The sequence below is a fragment of the Netta rufina genome, assembly GCF_964035555.1.
Source record: "Netta rufina genome assembly, chromosome: 10".
Lineage (NCBI taxonomy): Eukaryota > Metazoa > Chordata > Aves > Anseriformes > Anatidae > Netta > Netta rufina.
Window position 1 is genome coordinate 11512830 of NC_140133.1, and position 19448 is coordinate 11532277.

At 39.6% G+C, this 19448-nt stretch overlaps 1 protein-coding gene across 1 annotated transcript in view; it reads right to left on the reverse strand.

Moving 5' to 3' along the window:
• EEFSEC (eukaryotic elongation factor, selenocysteine-tRNA specific) overlaps nt 1-19448 on the reverse strand; it is a 121701-nt gene that overhangs the window by 77142 nt on the left and 25111 nt on the right. Inside the window, exons 2-4 of the mRNA XM_084292596.1 lie at nt 11496-11703; nt 7729-7825; nt 4851-5015 (exon numbers count right to left, since the gene is read on the reverse strand). Of these exons, the coding sequence (XP_084148722.1) occupies nt 4851-5015; nt 7729-7825; nt 11496-11703 (470 nt within the window). The remainder of the gene's footprint in view (nt 1-4850; nt 5016-7728; nt 7826-11495; nt 11704-19448) is intronic.

The window sequence follows — 19448 nt, forward strand, 5'->3', positions numbered from 1 at the left end:
AAATGGATTCCTTTCCTTTGTGGCCTTTTTCTTTAAGGAGTGATAAATGGTAAGAAGTTACAGAAGTACACACTGAAAGCGAGGGAACTGATCTTTAAAAGAGCTCAGCATCTGCTGTTCCTAGTCTCTTAAGAGACCAAGCCAAAAAGATTTGAGAAGTTTTTATTGCCAGATCTAAATTTTATTCCACGGGCACTGGATCAGGTCTTTAATCCTTCACTTAACCACAAAGAACTGTGCTGAGGAGTTTAATTCTTCCAAAACAACTGATAATATCCCCAAATGTTGAAAGAATACTTTCCAATATAAGCCAAATCCTGCATGGTTTGCTTTTAAGTAAATGCCACAGCAGACACAAAACCAGTAGGATTCACTCTGATGTTTTCTAGGAAAGGAGAAAATCTCCAAAAAATACAACCCATGCTTTAGAAGTGGCAGACAATTAAAGAAACAGTTTAATACTTGTTCTGAATTAAACTGCATGTATAACATTATGCGGACGTTTAATTTATTGATTTAGGACTTAACACTCATATTTTATTACCCACATATTTTAATATGTATTATGAACTGTCTTCCCACCGGGAAACAATTTTACCAGTTACATTTAATTTATTCCCCCCACACACACACTTTTTGAACTGCCCTTCTTCACAGCATATCAATGAAAAGGAAAGTTGGCTGAAAAGTTTATCATAACAAGGAAGTACCGATACAGTAAGTTACAGCCAGGCTTCAAAGGAAAAAGCAAGGTGGAAATTGAGACATTCCTAGCCATCACAGATATTAGCTTCTGGAATAGTTTCCCAAGAAGAACAGTGGGATAAAATGGTCAGTTTTAAATGAATCTTAGTAACTTTCTGTAGTATTGTTTGACGTAACTGCTAACACAGCAAGTTGTACTCAGTGACAAGGTATCTTTCTATCACATACCCCTAGGAAGGGGAACAAAAGATTTCACAAACAAGCCATGTTCTAGGTGAGCCAGGCTTCTTTCCGCAGCAGATGAACTGTAGCATTTGAACTGCTGCTTTAGCACCATTAGGTAAGGAACATCCAAGAAGCCTTGAAAAAACAGGTAAAGAAACAGCAGTCAGGTATCCTTTCAGAAAATTTAGCATTGGCTCTACTTGCAGTGCAAAGCAAAATACTATCAAGACTTCCTGAATTTTGGAAGAGGTATACTTCGAGGAACAAGGAATGGAAAATGAAAAGTGGTAAACATTTAAAATTTCACCATGAAATTCCATGTACAAGTTGCTTTGTGATATGACTCAGTGGATTTTTTAACCAACTTTGTTTTCTGAGATTTAAATACAGAAATTTACATCCTCTGACATAATTTATGTCCTCTTCAATAGTGCAACTCTGTATGATCTTGCTAGAAGTCCTGAAATACATTGAAATTAGTTATTACATTTATATACTAAAGCTCACTGATCAGAGGTCTTGGCATGTCAAATAAACTGAAGCAGTCACACAGGAACAAGCAGAGCTATGTTAGAGTTCAAATAGCTACAGTGGTTTGAAGGTAATAACCCAAATAGTATTTGTAAGGCCATTTTATCACACACTGGAGGACTTCTTTGTTCAATGAATCTTAAAGGCTACAGAATGTTGGCCAGAAAACAGACCAAGGTTATTTAGCCAACAAGGTAGCTAAAAAAGATCTCTTTCCATATGGTGGAAGCATATGAAGCCATGAAGCTATTTTAAGTGTTACACTTAAAAGTAAGTGTAAGACACTTCTTACAGGTTCATAAAGGCAATGTAGTTTGACAGCAAATAGGCCCTTGCCAAGACAAAAACTACTACTGGTTTAAACTGATATTAATTTACTAAGAGACTTGACTAGATAAATAGAAGAAAGTTTCTCATTTTTCTCCTCCATACTTGATGTCTCAGGTGACCTCTTAAAAGTATACCGAAGTACTAAAGCACTTGGATGACTGTTCTCCAGCTACAAGAGAAGCAGTTCATAAACCTTCTTGCAACTTTTGAGACTGATGCATTTGGTATTAGTAAAAGAAATTGCACAAACAACAGTGACAAGGAGGGCTGGACTCGCTATGAACATTCCTCTTCCCCTTTGATGATAACAGCTCAATTGCGCCTTGCAGATAAAAAATCTGACATCTTAGAGGCACCTCCCAAGGGCAGTCCAATCACTGGGTGTCCAGAATTTGTTTATTACACAAGAAAACTTCGTATTATATTACAGCAGTGCATTATTCCACTCCAGCACACAGCAAAAATAAGCTGAAAAAAACCACCAGGCAATCAGCTTGCCCTAATATTCATCAGTAACTACATCACAAAAAAACAGCTAGGATTGGGAATATAAAGCACAAGTTAATTTTTACTGCTTGGAAATCCTGAAAGAAAAGAGTGGTGTTTGTACCTGCTGCCACAAACATGCTCTGTGGCTGCTGTATGCCTGCAGCAATTGCTCACAGCTAAGGCAGTGCTGGATTAACACTCTGGGGATGACCAGATATGTTACTGACAGATCAAGGTGCGACTGCTTTGCTTTGAAACAAGCATACCTACGAAGTGACTTCAGCCTACCTCCCTGGCTTAATATCCATTTACAGTGAACATCTGTCTCTGCCCCCTGACTCAGTTCAACATGACCTCTTCCACGAGCTCTCACAACTCTTAAATCAGAGTGATTCTTATTAGCTAACCTGGAACACTTTTTGTGCCTGAAAACATCTTCTCTTTAAAAGAATACTAACAGATCACTGTTTTATACAATCTTCCCATACTTCTAATGTGTCTGCAACTGTGCAATCCAGAGCCAGAATCACTAATCCTGGGCAGAAGGAAGACAACATCCCACACTGCATTTAACATTACTTCTCACACAGGACTTTGTTTCTTTCCATTAAGACCACCGGCAAGAACAAAATTCATGGTTCTTGCCTATTTTGTGTTGGCTTTGTGAGTAGATGCTGTTCTTAAGCTATTATTTTTCTTTTCACCTGTGTAAGAAAGGCAAAGATACTTCTCCCCCACTGAAAAAAATTACCTTTTTCAATTAAAGAATGCTATAAAAAACAGCTCTACAATTTGAAATGCTCACAAACTAAAGTCACTAAACATAATGTACTTAGACCAATATTTTGAAATGATTAGGACCAAATTTAACCGTAAAGTCAATCTATACTGGGAAAAAAAATCCTTACTATTTCACTCCAGGAACTTTTATAAAGCAGAAATAAAAATGTCACATGTTGTTACAGTTTATAAACTGGAAGACTGTAGAGATTGAAAGACCACCGAAGTAATCTTAATGGACATTCAGAATTCTGCCAACACTATGTTTTTGCTGCAGAAATCCTACGTTCATGCTCTTCAAGGTGGATTTCAAGTGCTAGTGAGCAAACAGTACTAACTCAATCGGATAGTGAACTGTTTGCTGTGTCAAAGCTTTTTGCCAAAAACATATATATAATTTTTCTTTTTGCTGTATGGATAATCAACCCCAGATGGCAATTTACATAGGCAACAGCATAAAGGAATCCATGCACTGCTGGTGCTCTCAGCCCCAATCAGAGCAAGCACGGGCGTTTGACAATGTCACTGTTTATTTTTAATTGCTGTGTCCCTCCTTTGTGCAGGTTCAAGCGGTCAAAGATGTCGAAGTCCATTAGTAGAACTGGAAGGTGATGCCACTTCATTTGGTGAGAGGGTTCCTCAAATTTAAAAAGCAGCTGGTTTGTAATGTCCCTAAATGCCCAGTGGGCACCAGCTGTCAATCTCAGTTACCATAGGGTCAGGGCAAAAAAAGGTCAGAGAGAGTCATAAACCACAATGTGTTGTGAAATGTGCTTCCTCCATTACCTTGTAGGCCTGAGAAAGGTTTGACCTTTTGTAGGTATCCTAACCCAACTCTGCATGATGCTAGCAGGGGTAAGGACAACACACAATTCAAACTTACAAAGGTTGCTTCCTTTTAACCGTGCCGTGGTTACCTGTACACTATGAGCAGTCACATTCACAGGCTGCTCGTGGCAAAGAGCAAAATGTTGCTCACAACTATTACCACTCCGAGCTATGGCATGCCTGCTGTCTCACAGAAGGCTGTGGAAGGACTAGTTCATTAACAGCAACTGAAAATAACAAACTTTGTGGGAATTTGTTAATGCCATAAAAGCCAAGTGATTTGGCTTCTCTTTGTCAATGTCTGTTTATCTGCTACCTTGGTCTTTCACTTCTCTGTAAATAAAATAGGAGCACCAGATAAGCAGTTCAAAGTCCACTGAAAGTCCTCTTGACTTTCTACAGGCTCTCTAAAAATCCCAACCGCAGCAAGCCAGACACCGCATTCCAGCAGCTCTTCCAGAACATGCTGACATCAATTAAACCCCTGGCAAACAATGATAATGTGCATCAAGCATTTCCATGCCCTCTTATTGCCACTTCCATGCACTCTTCTTGCCACTTCCAGACATCTCAGGAAGCCTACCTGGGTCAGATTCTTTTACAAGCCTTCTTGCTGAGGCAGAATGTCTCAAACAAAAGTAACCTCACTCAAACCTCGTTCATTCCTTAGGCATGTCCTGTTCTGGAAACATGCCCACCTTGCTTTTCTGAAGTTGAAAATCTAACACACTCATCTAGGTCAGCCTTCCCTCTTCTTCATTCAACTAAAATGGAGCATGTAACTTTACTGGCTGTGTTACTTAATCTCTTTGTCCCTATTATAAATGTAGCTTATATTAGAGTATCAGAAAAGCAATGACACTGAAAATAATGGAACAATTTCAGACTGCAGAACACACTCTTCTTTGTTGAATGTCTCTTTCTATCAGGAAAACTGGGGGGAGTGAAAATGAGAGACTCACCTTCAGGGCAGGAATCTCCACATTGTCACCAAGGCTAACAGAGCCAGAAAGAATAGTCCCTGTCATCACCGTGCCTTGACCCTTGATAGAGAAACAGTGGTCGACTGCCATAAGGAAGTTTCCCGAGGGGTCTCTTGATGGCAGGTAAGCCTGAGACTTCAGGACCTGAGAAAAGAAAGATAAAAGCAGAACCATGCCTGGGTGAAAAGTCATGACAGCCATACAGCAAAAGGAAGGCAAGCGGATGATTGATTGAACAGGCTTGCAGTTTTACTGATTTCAGGCATCTCCCAGCGAGCTTAGAACGCACCAATGTCAAATTAACTGTGCGTGCCATAGAGGAGATGCACACTTAGCAGCAGGAACAGTTCGATTTTCTGCCTTAGAAAGATTTGGTGCTGCACATTTAGCTTGGTTAGCAGAACTGCACTGGCAATAAAGTTGCTGCCAAACTCAATATAAACACTGTAGCAAAGCAAATGAAAAAAAAATCCTGCACCCGTCTCCCCCCTCCTCCCCACCCTCAAAGTACAGTCTTACAGTGTATTTTGCTACTTCAGCTCTTTTTGATTTAGTGCAAACTAACTTACATAAAGATATTAGCCCCATCCCTGCCTCCCTCCCAGAAAAACTATTACACCGGGATAAGTTTCAAAGTCAACTTCCCCTTCAGATTTACGTTAACACTTCTTGGAGGATCAAGCCACTAAGAAAAATAGCTATGTAAGTATCATTTTCTAGAGAAAATATCAAAGTTTAGGATTTCTGTTTTGCTGACAAATAACCATGCTTCTTAAAATACATCATCATAGGCAGAAGACTAATTATAAAACTGCAGTCACATATCCAGCAGTGGTTCAGAGGAACTGGTTCACCCATCTCAAATCACTTTTGATCTTTGTCTTTGTTACAATATCAGCATATAAACTTGGCAATGCCTTTAGCATCTGCTTTTAAGGTCAAAAACTGGAGGTTAAGCCTAAGTCATAATGGCAGAACAACGGAGAGGGAGCCTCTTATCAAGGAGAGAGAGGGTAATGCTCAGGGGCAGGGCTCTCACAGCATTTGCCAGCTCTGCTAAACACTATGTCTCTGAGTTGACAAATAGCTGCAACTTGGGTATTTCCTCCAAAGGTTCTAAAGCTGGGGAATGGCCCTGTAAATCTACCTGGACCTAATGAAGGCAAAACTAAAGACTTGCCTATCTTCAGCTCTCTAGATACTGCAGAGTCTGTTTTCAGCCAGCCTGCTGCAGGCAAGACAACCCTAAGTTTCTGGTGACTCGTGCTTGCAGGGATTTACCCTTTATTTTAAAGGTGGCAGCATCCAACAGATCCGTATCAGATGTTGGCAAGACGATGCCTTTGTTTTAGCACCCCTTCTGCTGCCTGCAAATAGCTGCAGCACCCCTCCAGGGCAAAGACATGCTACACTCTTCCCTAATGTTTACTCACAGAGGTGACAATCTGGTACATGCCATCTATCTCAAACAGCTATCCTAAGTGCCCTGCCCTTCACAGTTTAAGCATTGTACCATATAACTTACCATATAGCTCATTTTCTTTTACCATATAACTCATTTTCGTCAAGCTCAGTTTACTCACAAAAAAAATAAAAATTGAGCATAGCTAAAACTAGGGATACCTCTGCAGCATTAGTTTGCTTTAACACTTCTCTTGTTCATACGTGTTTGATATAATTATCCAATATACCATCACTGAGCTTTTTCCAAACCTGACCTCATTCAGGGCACAGGATAAATCCAAGCTAAGCATTTTATCTATTGCAGAAGTGCAAGACACGCAGTAAACAAGGCAGACTATCAGAGAAAGATGGATTCATTGTGAAGGCAGGTTGGTGTTGCTCTAAAGAACAGATTATATGCTTTATACAAGAACTTTTTTTTTTTTTTTTTTTTTTTTTTTTAAGAGAATGATGATGCATGGAACTTTCCACAGGTAATCACTGTCTGTATGCTTCGGAGTGTCCAAACAGAAACCACAAAGCTTGATAAACAGAGTGCTAAGCATTCACAATTGCAAACAAAATTGGCAGGTACTCTGATTCGAAAACAAGTGTGTCCCAGAAGAATTCCTAGTTTCCTTAAATGTGGCATCCAAAATTAGTAAACTCATTGGACTTAACTCCTTTGTGCCACAGCTTCCCAATCTAAATACGGGATAAGTCACCTCTACACTTCCTATAGGTCTTTTCGAAGTAAATTAATTGTTTGCCAAGTGTTCAAGTCCAGTGATGAGTGCCAAAGAAAAGTCCAGGAGGAAATTAATCATTCTGAGCACAGAGCAGTATTTGAATGGAGTCATGAGGCCACACAGAATAATGAGAATTAAAACAAAATACTGACTGCCTGCTCAGTAATTGAGCTTTGTGCATCCTGTGCATAGAAGGAGGCAAGGGTTATTTAGAATAAAGAATCATGCATTTAAGCACTGTATCATAATGAAGGAAGGAGACGTTCACATATGCATAATCTGAGTGCCTGACTTCACAGCTTCACTGTTTTCTTAACTGCAGTGTAATTAACACCTACCAATGATTTGGCAGAATTTTGAAGTTATTTTTATTTGTTATGCTTTGCAATTCCTGACAACTTTAGAACAAATTTTACCACGTGTGATAGTTGTTTCTGAAGACAGCTACTCAAAGGCTTTGAAGCCTAGCAGTTGAAAAAGGAGAACCACTTTTGGGGCACACATCCTCAGCTTCTCCATTCCCTGGAAGAAATCCCCAAAGAATTCGGTGACAAAGCTGACAGTAAGGCAGGAGTTCCTCATCTCTAGATACTAACACTACAATCCAAAAGATTTAAATATGCTCAAGCTCATTTTACATGATTTATTGTTTGTTCAGCAGGTACCTCAATTAATTCAGAAACACCTAGTGGATTCTCAGACTCTGGGGCTTCTGGTCCGCCAGGCTTTGCTGCAACAGCAACGATAGGACACCCACAGAACCTGAAAGAGAGAAAGACTCCCACCATTAGATCTCGTACACATGTAAATTAGACTTACCTGACAATGAAGGCAGGAAAACTGCCTCGGATTCTGATTTCTGTTCTTCCCCCATGGTGAACAGCTGACAATTTTTTTTCTGGAGTTACTGTCATTTGTACTATTAGACTTCCCTATGAAATTTTTAGGGCTGTTCAGCATTAGCCAGATTCAACTTTCAGTGGCAGTCAAAAGTAAGACTTCATTTCAGAAACAAGGACCATTACTCAGGCTTATCAGAGTGACTTTGCATTCAAGCTATTTTACCTGGAGACTAACACAGGTTTTAACTTTCATTAAAACAATTACAATCCTAGCTGTAGTCATAATCCATAAAACAGAAGCCAAATGTATGATGGCACATGATATCTGCCTGTGTCTGCAGACAGCCTGTAAGATCTGCAGACAGCAGAAAGATCTAATTCGACTAAAATAAAAATTTATGAAACAAATCTCAAACATGTAAAGCTTCTGAGAACAGCAGTACTTCCATAACTGACCCCAGTTTAGCTTTTTCTCTTTCTATGAATTTTATTCTCCAAGCCCTTATTATTCAGCAGCTTTTTTTTAAGCCTCTTGATTGAATTTGTACCATTTGCTCCCTAAAACACAACCTATTGTTCACCTCATCTGATAGCTTGCTTTGCCTACATTTTAGAAAGGGAAATTAGATAAGTCAAGTTATTACTGCATTTTTGCAAAATTCAGGATTAACCATGTTAATTCATATACGTGAAGCAATGGAATAATAATCAGCAGTAAAACTAATAAGTGGTTGGTTCTCACAGATCCTTGATTCTTACACAATTGATTCAGGCAAAGTCATGACTGCTGCCATCCTTGTGACTCCCCACAGCAAAACCATAGATTTTTATCTCAAAAAGGGAACGAAGTGGAGGAAAAAGGACAGTACCATGATAAAGAAAAATATGCTAGATTCTGTAGAGGGAGCTCATTTAGTGATGGAACTGTAATTCAGTACGTAAGATTTTTTTTCTGTTTATATGCCATAAGTCTGAGGCATCTAGGAACAAAGGGTAATAAAAATGTGCCCTGAAAATTTCTGTGATTAACCATGAAACTCTTGGAAGTTTATTTTCACACAAGCCCTTTAGGGCAATATATTAAAATAACTTTAAGTTTATGCTGAACCAAATGCCTTACTCCTTTTCCCATATGCCAGAACAAACTAGAGTAATCATATAATGCCACTGGAGCTACTTCCAAACATGATTTGGCCCCTATTAAAACTGTTACTCCACCATGCTAATTGTCAGAATTTAGACCCTGCTGGGCAAAGATAAAAGCTGGCATGTGTAAAAAAAAAATATGACAATAGAAATAGAGACATAGAGACAGTTTGCTTTTACTTGCAGTATCAATCAGTGGAACAAGCAAGTCTCGATTAGGTCAAATTTACAGGTGTCAATCTAGGCAAATACAACCGTTGCTTTTCTCTGCCTATTTTTTCACCCTCCATGGAATCTCCTGACAACACCACAAGAATTCCCTCTGAAAACTGGTTAACACCTACTCTATATCTGCAGCAGACTTCAATTTTTCTTAGTATTAGGGTATTGTGCATGCATGCATGTGTAAAGAAATACTCAGTGAGTGAACTAGTCTTGGAAAACACCTCATTGACAAGTGTCTGAGGCAGCTGTCAGATGTACTCAGCACATGCCCTGCTAATAAAAGTAGTTTAATAAAAGTAGCTTAGAAACATAAAAACAGTTACGAAGCATGCATTTGGAAATTTAAAGTCAAGTGTGAAAAGACTGAAGAAAAAACGCTTGCCTGACATACAATGGGACATGCACTTTACAATCAGCCCAGGTCAGCAAAGCTTTCAAAGCATTGTAAAGCACAGACTACACTTGCAAAAAAAAAAAAAAAAAAAAAAAAAAAAAAGGAATTTTTGTTATGTGAACAATACACAGACATCTGATGAAAGAGTATTTCTAGGATCCAGAGTTCAACTGAATAATTAAAACATTATGACAGACCCATTCTCTCCATGTGGTCTTATGGCTGTTGTGATCAGCTGATGCACATCCTTGTTTTAAAAAGGGGCTGCAGGAAAGGACCTCACAGCTAACATGGCCAGTGTTTCAAAAACACTTCCCCCTCAGTTTTGAGGAAGTATGCTAATTTGTAAGACATACTTGTACTCCACCTGTATCACCTCCAGCAGCAATTACTGCCATGCAGATACAAATTTTAAAAGGAGGACAAAATAAATGAGTAGAATATGAAGATAAGCTCAGTTATTACAAAATCTTTAACTTCTTGGCATAGACTGTGGTTATTTTAGATTAGAAAAACAAAATAACTATTAATTGCAATGCTACTTAATTCACGGTCTATACAAAGGCATAATAAGTTTATTTGGTAACATAGTTATGAAAACTTAAGAGATAATTATCTCAATGCTCTCTCCACTGGGATTACCTGTGAACTTGATCAAATACACCTATAAAAGATTGTTGTTCCAAAACACCCAAAAGTTTTTCATGTTGCAGGTACCTCCCTCCTCTACCTCCCCTGAAATAAGATGTAACAACCTACAGAGGAAAAACAAACCACCTCTATCTGTTTGTCCTCAAATCAACTGCTGGAGAGAATTGAAAGCTGTAGAATCCTGACTAGGTTTACACGAGGAAATTTGACATTCTTGGTGACCTCTGTACTTTTCCAAGCAAAACAAACAAACCCATGTTACTGATGAGCTGGAAAGAGAGCAAGACCTCTAGAGTCACTATGGCAGCAGTTGCATAGTTGAAGAGGGACATTCCCCTACCATCACAAATAAGCTAAGCAAGAACAGCCATATCCAGCCATGCTTTGCTCTTTTGTCCCTCGTGAAGTTCTCTCCTCTGTACGCTGGATCTTATTTCTTTGGTTCTCAGAATCAAAATGTGACCCAACAGCTATAAATACGGGAGTCAACATCCCCGTACAATACTAGGCAAAACAAGCTGTGTGTCAATTTCTGTAACCACTGAGGGAGTACGGTGTCTGTATCACATCTTTCCACCTCCTAACAGCCACATTTTCATTCACCCATCATTTTTGTTAATTAAACAGAACATGCCTGACAAACACCAGCCTAGACAGAGTCACATCGCATTATAGAAACTTCAGGAACATCATCAATTAGATTCTTGGCAATACTGATCAGTCCCATACACAGATAACTACAAGGCAGCTTTATCACCCTTGTTAGGGCGATCACATCTTTCGCTCTCAGTTATGGAAAAGTCCTCTTTCTTCTTTAGTTAAAAAAAGAGAAATAGAACACATCTGAATCACAAGAAAAGTTACAAAAAAAGGTTCTTCACCCAGCCTTTCTTGCTTTGTTTTGTTCAATCAGAACTCAAAGCAGTCCTTTAAACTGAAAAGTTTCATTACACTCAAATATTTCTCCATACACGATACTTGCAGATGCAAATGCAGAACTGAATTTGAATTTCTGGTAATCTTTCCGTTCTCTTCTCATCATCATGGCAAGCTATATCTATGTGAATATCTCATCCAGCAGGGATGAGATTAGCTGCATTTAGAAGCACGTTGAAAGTGACATGCAGGCAGTATTTTTGTTACACACTAGCTGTTAATGTTACTGTTAACTTACTTTGTATTTTCCAAGGTCTTCTGCATTTTCTTCGTCATCTTCTCAATGGCACTTTGTCTCTTCCCCTCTGGAAGGAGATCTATTTTGTTCAGAACTACCACCATCTTCTGGCAGGCAATTTGCCCAATTACCAAGCACTCTGCTGACTGCGTCTGCATCCCTTTTGTCACATCGATTACAAGCATCATCAAATCAATAATCTGGGCACCTGGAAAAGAATTCACAGTCGGTATTGTAGCAGTATAAAGATATTAAGGAACATTTTCTCAAATAGCTTCCATAAAAACTGTATGTATATGTACACGTCCAGAAATATGAACAAAGCACAAAACAGCATAAGCAACAGAGGAATGCCTGGCTTTTTGAAAAAATATGATTTAATGAGTTTAAGCTATTATGCATGCCCATCAGTTCATAGAAGAATATGCAAACCTATGATTGTTTACATGTTCCTCCATATTAACAGTGTAAGGACATTATCACTGCATTTAAAAATAAGAGTCAGGTTTACCACAAATCTGAAGAAATCCTTAGAGCCTCTCTACAGGAGGAAAAGCTGATTTAAATCCTGCAATGTTCATTTCCAATTCAGATCTACATTACTCAAACGTATACTTCATATCACAGCCATAAACAGATCAGATTTAGATCTTCATAAAAAGGTTCCTAAATTTTAGGCTACTTATTGTGCTCATGATGTAACTTTTTAAAATTATTTTTATTTTTTGAAGCATTGTTGCAATGAGCTCTTAATCCTCTGACTGAAGCAACTTTAATTCCATGGATTTAACTTAATTTTCCAGGAAGCTTTTCATGAATGTTGGGCCTTCCTCTAATTACATTCAGAATTTTCCTGCCTCATTCCAGGTAACCGAAATACTCTGAATACCAAGAAGTCAGAGTACAACAAAGTTTAATGTTAAAAAAAAAAAAAAAAAAAGCTTCAATATGAATAAGAAAAACAAATCCAAAGCTGAACTAGCAGAAAATTATGTTGGAAAAACACATTTTAAGAAATGTAGAAGAGATGTAAGAAGAAAACATGCAAAATTGCAGCATTCCAGATTTAAGAGTTTTTAATATCTGTCTCAAGCTTTTGATCAGAAGAACATGAAATCGATGCAACTGTTCCTTGTTCTTTTGCTCTCTCCAACCCACTTTTTTTTTTTTTAGTCTTTATAATTGCTATCACAACAGCTACCCTTGTTCATAGTTCCCATGAACTCTCAGGATAGGAAATCATTCTGAGGCTGAAGTGCATGGGTGAATGAGTGGGTGGGAACTACAACAAGAAAAAATTATGGTTACAAATGACTATTTTCAACCTACCAATGCTTTCATCTTGTAATAATGAATGCTAAATGTAAATAATGAATGCTTCAGAAAGCTAGCTGGGTAATTATGACATTTGCAGAGCTCCTGCAGACTTTTCTCCAGCCATTTCAAAAAATGCTCCAAGACAAATTAGAGATAGGCTCTGTCCCCAAAAGTATTTTTAACTTTTATTGTTTCAAGAATTACATTAATTTAGAACTTGCTTATAGTATAAGCAACACTAGGACTGCACAAAAGACTCAGACACCACACAACAGCGCATATATAAAGACCGGGAAGCATGAACAGCAACAAGTGAACAGCATGAGAATTGTTCTAGGACAACACATCGAACAATCAAAACATGTACTTTTGTGAATGTATACAGCAGGGTTTGTCTTGTTTTAAAATAAAACTTAACACCCAGGTTTTGTATTAAACTACACCACACAGTAATTCTTACTACACAAATGACACCCTTAAATTGAATGGGAATTAATAATTAAAACAAAACCACAAAGTTAAACACGATTGTTAATACCATAAAAAAAGATGGGTCATGCATTCAGTGAAATAACATTGTAGACTTTACAGCCTAAGTTTTAGCTAAGTCTGTTACGACTAGAGCAGGGCAATCACTGTGCTCTGTAATCCAGCCCAAGTAACCAGATCTGATGAACCAGGACTTGAAAAGGGTGGCGGATTTGATGCTTTAAGTATCCATCTCCTCCCTCCAACTGGAGACAAAATCTGCAGCAAAGCAGTTATGTACAAGGGCCACTTTATCTTGAAATGCTAAATTAACTGCTTTGAACACATTTGTTATAAAGCAAACACTTGCAATTGCTGTATTTATAAATCTATTAGGAACCCTTTAAAGAGCCATAAAACTCACCAGCTCAGTTGCTAGAAGGTTAAGAATGCCTACCTTGGGGCATTTCATAGCATAGAAAAGATGAACATAAGAAAAATAACTGTACAGTCTATGGAAAAACTCCAAAAACACCAGAAAATGTATCGAGACACTCCAGATAAAAATATATTACAGCCAAGGAAATGACAACACACTCAAGTTAACGAATGTGGCTTAGTACAGCTGCTGTGCCTCCTCCAAATCCTTCATCAACTAACTGGCCGCAGGGATGCTGTTGGTGGCACAGAGGGCACTGTGGCATCGTCACACACAAAGGCAGAGCAGGCACCTGCACAGGGTAGGAAGCTGCTGTGCTTTAACAAAATTGTGAAACAAATAGAAAGATCGGGACACTGGTGATGGAAATACTTCAACCGTGTTCTGCTCAGGGCATGAGGATGTTTTGTACTTGTCTACTCACACATAGCAAGAGGTGAGCACTCAAGATCACAGGTCCCTCAAGCAACAAGCCAAGAAAACCACCACAGAATTAGTTCCTTAATATTCTGAGATATTTAAACAAAACTTCTTTGACAATTCTTCCACCAAATCTCTTGATCTTCTGCCAAATTTTAAATTGTTTTATCCCATAACCAACTTCCTTAGTTGCCCTTCACCCACACATAACAGTTCCTTAACACCACGGTGAAGTTACGCAGGGAGACCAAAGCCAAGCATGCAGCGATTCCAAGGGAAAAGCTCCTCATCAGGACAGCGAGCAAGTCATCTGCAAGAAGGGGACTAAACCATAGCCTCCCCAGAGCACAGAACATCTTCCAAGCAGTTTTTCCCTATAAGAGAGCTACAATGTGTTTTTCTTCATATTTGCAATTTAAATCATCTCTATTGGGCTATTAGTCAACTCACTACCATGCTAGATTCCAGTCACCAGAAAGAACAATGTTCCTGAATAATTTTCTACGGCAAAATAAGATTTAACTAAGAAAAGCTGAAGTAAGGATGGATTATATAAGCAGAAACTCCAAGAAGGACAATAAAACGCGCTATAAACCTGCACTATTTGACCGGAGAGGGCCTGCCACTGGCTCTTGTGAGACATGGAATAAAGGAAATAAAGCACTTTTTCGTCTCAGAACAGGACACTGTCCTACAGAGTCAAGATGAGGATCTCTTCCATGTTACTCAAGCTCTCAAAGCAGGCCAGCAGAGCTTGAAACAAACCTGAATGAAGCAGACACATATGCAGACCTGTTCTTTGCGTATAAGGAAACAGCAGTCAAGAAAAAACACTAAACTAAGGTATCCAAATTATTTCCCCTACAGAAAACAAACAAACAAACAAACAAACAAACAAAAAAAAAAACAGTCGTGTAATCTTTTTCCTGCTATTTCCTCTATGAAAGAGGTGCTCAAGAACACCAAGAAAGAGTCCTCCTGAAGTGGGACTTCTCACTTAGCCTGAAAATCACCAACAATCAGGGTATCCTTCCTGTGATGGCACACAGCTCTGTTACAGCCCTGTAAAAAGCAAATGAAACAAACTAGTCATCATCCAAAAACACAAGGGAGGTGGTAGGGAGGGAAGAGAAAGGAATTATATTGCACGATAAGAAGCTAAACCACAGTGAAAAACAAAGTAAAGAAGAAGACAGTCTACCGAGTGAGGAAAAACAAACAAAAGATAACACATGAACAGTGAGAATCTGGATGACAGCCAGATACGGGAGAAAGGCAGCAAGACCGGCAGCACAGCATCAGAGAGATGACTGCAAACAAGTGTGCCAGCTGAACCTGGGGGCTGTAGCACTCACCCGTACCACAAAAGGGGCAAGAATCACAGAACTTAGAGACGTTAACAAAATATTTTCAGGCAAGAGAAAGAAAACGTCTACCCCTGCTTTGAATAATCAATACCAATCCACTCTTGGTACTGAATTCTGGGCATATCTGACTGCGACCAGTCATCAGGGATGTCACTTACTGCCACCGCCTGCAGATCGAATAGGATCCACGCTGTGAGGACTGCGGGCACACACCCAAATTAGGCTGCATTCTTGTCTGGCCACGCATAGTGGACTCCTACGAAGGTTTGCACAATTTGAACAGCTTACTGGTTCTGAAGGCCAAAACATGAGTGTTTTCCAAGTAGCCATTACTGACTACACTAGATGAAGTTTTAAAGTAGAGGTTGAAGTACTCTGCAATTTCTACATGTTGCTCTCTTATCTTTACACAAAAGGACACAGGGAGTAAATCTAGATCTGTTCTACCAGTATTCACAGGGAAACACCACAGGAGTGCCAAATCCCTAATGCTCTGCAGTTTTGAAAAATACAGCCTGTCACTGTTGTGGTTATTTTGGGACAGAACATTATTACATCTTACAGCAAATCACTGTTAACCTCCATCACAAAAGCAGGGGCAGTTCTGGATGTCCATGAACTCAACCCCTTCTGTTTGTGCAACCTGTTGCATACCTGTAAATTACACCCAAACTCCCACATCGAGCTGTGCAGAGATAGACCTATGCTGCAAAGCACAGTTACTGCAAGTAAATTATTATTAGGCCTAGGGGAAAGGAAAAAAAAAAAAAATCAAACCATACATGCGTCATCTCTCTCCCCAAAAAAATAATTTCAGCCTCTCATTTTATTCTATCAGCTCCAAAAGCTTATCACTATTACACGTGCACACAGTACCCATTCTCAGAACAATAATGTTATGAACTGCAAGCACTAAACTACCTGGCAATTTCAGCATCACTGAAAAGAGGAACCAAAGGACATTTTCAATGAACAGACAATCTGAATGGTTTTCTGTTCCACAAATGCAGATTAAAAACATTAGAGCACTTTAAACTACTACTCCTTTGGCAAGCATAAGCTCAGTATTGCATTACGTTCCCTAACCCAGCCATCTAAAGCTGACGTGGCTCCGCAGCAAGACCTGGGCGAGCAGAGGGACGAAGAACAGCAGGTGGGGTCCCCGTGTGAATCGTGCAAGGTTCCACATCCATCCCAACATGAGCACAGACTGGCTGGGGGCTTCTTTAAGCTACTGTGTCCTCCTCTGTCTGCGGTAATCTTTTTAGCTGAATTTGCACAAACAGCACAACTCCTGTTCACAGGCACCGAAAGGAAGCAGAAAATGGAATTTGAAATGTAAAAATAAAATAATTGTGGGCCATGGGCTGTAATTTGATTTCATGCTTTACAAGGAAATGAAAGAGGACTTCCTTAAACATACTTTTTTTTTTTTCTTAAATATGCTTTTTACCATGTTAGGATTTCCTCTAGTGCTGAAGAGAAAATAGGATTGTAGAAAACGTGCTGTTCTCAAGTATCATTGCTACTCAGGGGCAAAGCTCTGTTTTAATGTGCACTTCCCATTCTGGGGAAGAGGAAATTCTTCAATTAATAAACCGGGTGGACTGAGGCGAGTTTTTAAGGTTTAATCAATTTCATCTGCACATCGAATAAAAAGACCGACTATTCTACCATTTTTGCCTCCCCTACTCCCCTTTAAAAAGAAGAAAAAAAAAATCAATGTTTTATTTTAAATTCTTTGAGGTTAGTATCTCCTGTCGCAGGAAATATTGTCTATATCATGCAGTGAGCATTAAACTTCCCCCTTCCCAGCCCCCCCCTTTTTATTAAGGATCTTATTCAGAAACCACTAAATTATTCTCTGCTTTCTTATATGGTAACAGCTTGGGAGATGCTACAAGTTGTACAGGATCTCACCAATTACCTTGGGGGAGGCATTATGATGAATAAGGAAGATGTTGTTCAGGATATGAGATCTTCCAAAATTTAAACAGAAAAAGGGCGTTTGAGGGGGAGAGAGACATGCACGCAACTGGAGTGCATGAATTACACATGAAGAAACCCTCTGTAAAGCGATGCAAATCACAGATCAAAACCAATACCATAACTTTCGTTAGGAAACACTTTGAAAAGCACAGGAACTCATGGAGTTCAAGTGTCCCAGCACCACTTCCCAGGCACGTCATTCCTCAGTGCTTCAGCAGCTGGAAACACAAACAGGGAGCTGCGCAGCTTCAAACTCCGGGTAGCTTGGAATATCTCCGATAGCAAGGGTCAGACCAGCAACCCACAAGCCTTCTCTCTGAATACACAGTAAAGCTTAGAATTATACGCATATTTGATTTTTATTTTTTTTGAACAATAAAGAAACCGCTGGTTGCACAAATTCCCCCTTAAATGAAAACCAGCCACTAAGCTCTTTCCTAAACTGAGAGCTACAAAGAAAAGGCAGGATGACCGCAAGAGCCTATTCCTAGGAAGTCCATTTCTGATATGCCAAATAACCTTTTGGTTATTTATTTGTAATTCATGTTCAACTCAACAATAAAAAGTAATGGAAGAGAATTGCTACTAAGGAATACAAGGATTCTTTTGCTAGAAAGTAACAAAAGAATACACTCCGAATATACTTCATATTTCATCTCCCAGATGAACCACTGTGCAACACTGTCCTGAAGCTGTTAAAAGGCACATGGGCCTTAATCTTTTCTTTGTCACGTCAGCCAAGGGTCTTTCTTGCTTGAATATTCTTTGACAGGTCAGAAACATGTCTGTGTTCTCCAAAGGGAGGAAGTAACAGAATTAGAACAAGTCAATAGGCTTGATTGACCATGCTGAGGAGGCATGAACACAAGCAGTAACCTCTCCATGAAAATTATGAGAAGGATTGAGAGACATCATCTAACCATTTATGATTACATACAGGCCCTGCTGTTGCAGTACCGTGCATATGAATCTTATTTTAAGCAGATTACTTGCATTGGGAAACAACAACTGCAAGGGAAGGCAGCCTCAAAGAGGCATTACAGTACAGGCAGAAAGAAGGTCAAGAGGTCTTTTGCAAGACTTTCCATGGAAAGTAAGGAGTCCCATGTTGCCTTCAGCCTCTTCGGGGAAGTGCTGCAGGTTAGGCCACCCGGGTAGCCCCAGACCCTGCTTCCCACGGTGACAACTTGAAGGCAGCTGGCTCACCTTTGAGCAGGAGCAGAACCAGGGGACCTCAGGAGGTCCCTTTCCATCTGAATTCGGTTTCTATTAGGAAACAAATCTAGAAGTGGAAAACAGGAGGAAAAAAAAAAAAGAGAGAAGCATAGAACAAGAGACTTGCACAGATGCATTTTTAGGGACACTTTGAGATCCCAGCCATAAGTAATTCATTATTACAGGAAGATATGCTCACTTGTTCTGCCTGAAACTTATAAACTGATTACTTTAAAGACCATTTGCTCCTCTCTGGGTGTTGTATGCTTACTAAAAAATTGAACAAGCTTTCTCACTGCACCCCTCTGGTCCCACACAGGGCATGTGAACTCTGCCAGACTTCAGCTGGGAGCCGCAGGGCGAGGGCAGCGCCAGGGCATTCAGCCCACAACAGGCAAGTGCAGGAGGCTCAGGAGCTGAAGCAAGGTACTTGGAAAGCAAACAGAGATAAAGGTACACTTGACCCCATAACACAGACAGAAGTTTAGCATTGAGCTGCTGACTTGACATCTCTCTACGTATTACTTTCAGTGACTCAATTATTCAGAAAACAGTATGGGCTCGCACTGCGCAGCCAGCAGTGGTGGTTGGAGAGAAGATGGATTCAGAGCTCTTTGCTCTTCTTTCTTTGGCTGAGGGAGATCAAAAGCATCAGTCTGAGCAGTGTCTGAACACCAGAGCATTGGAGCACCTCCTGAACGCCACATTCCTTTTCTGTGACCTGTGCTACAGAGGTCA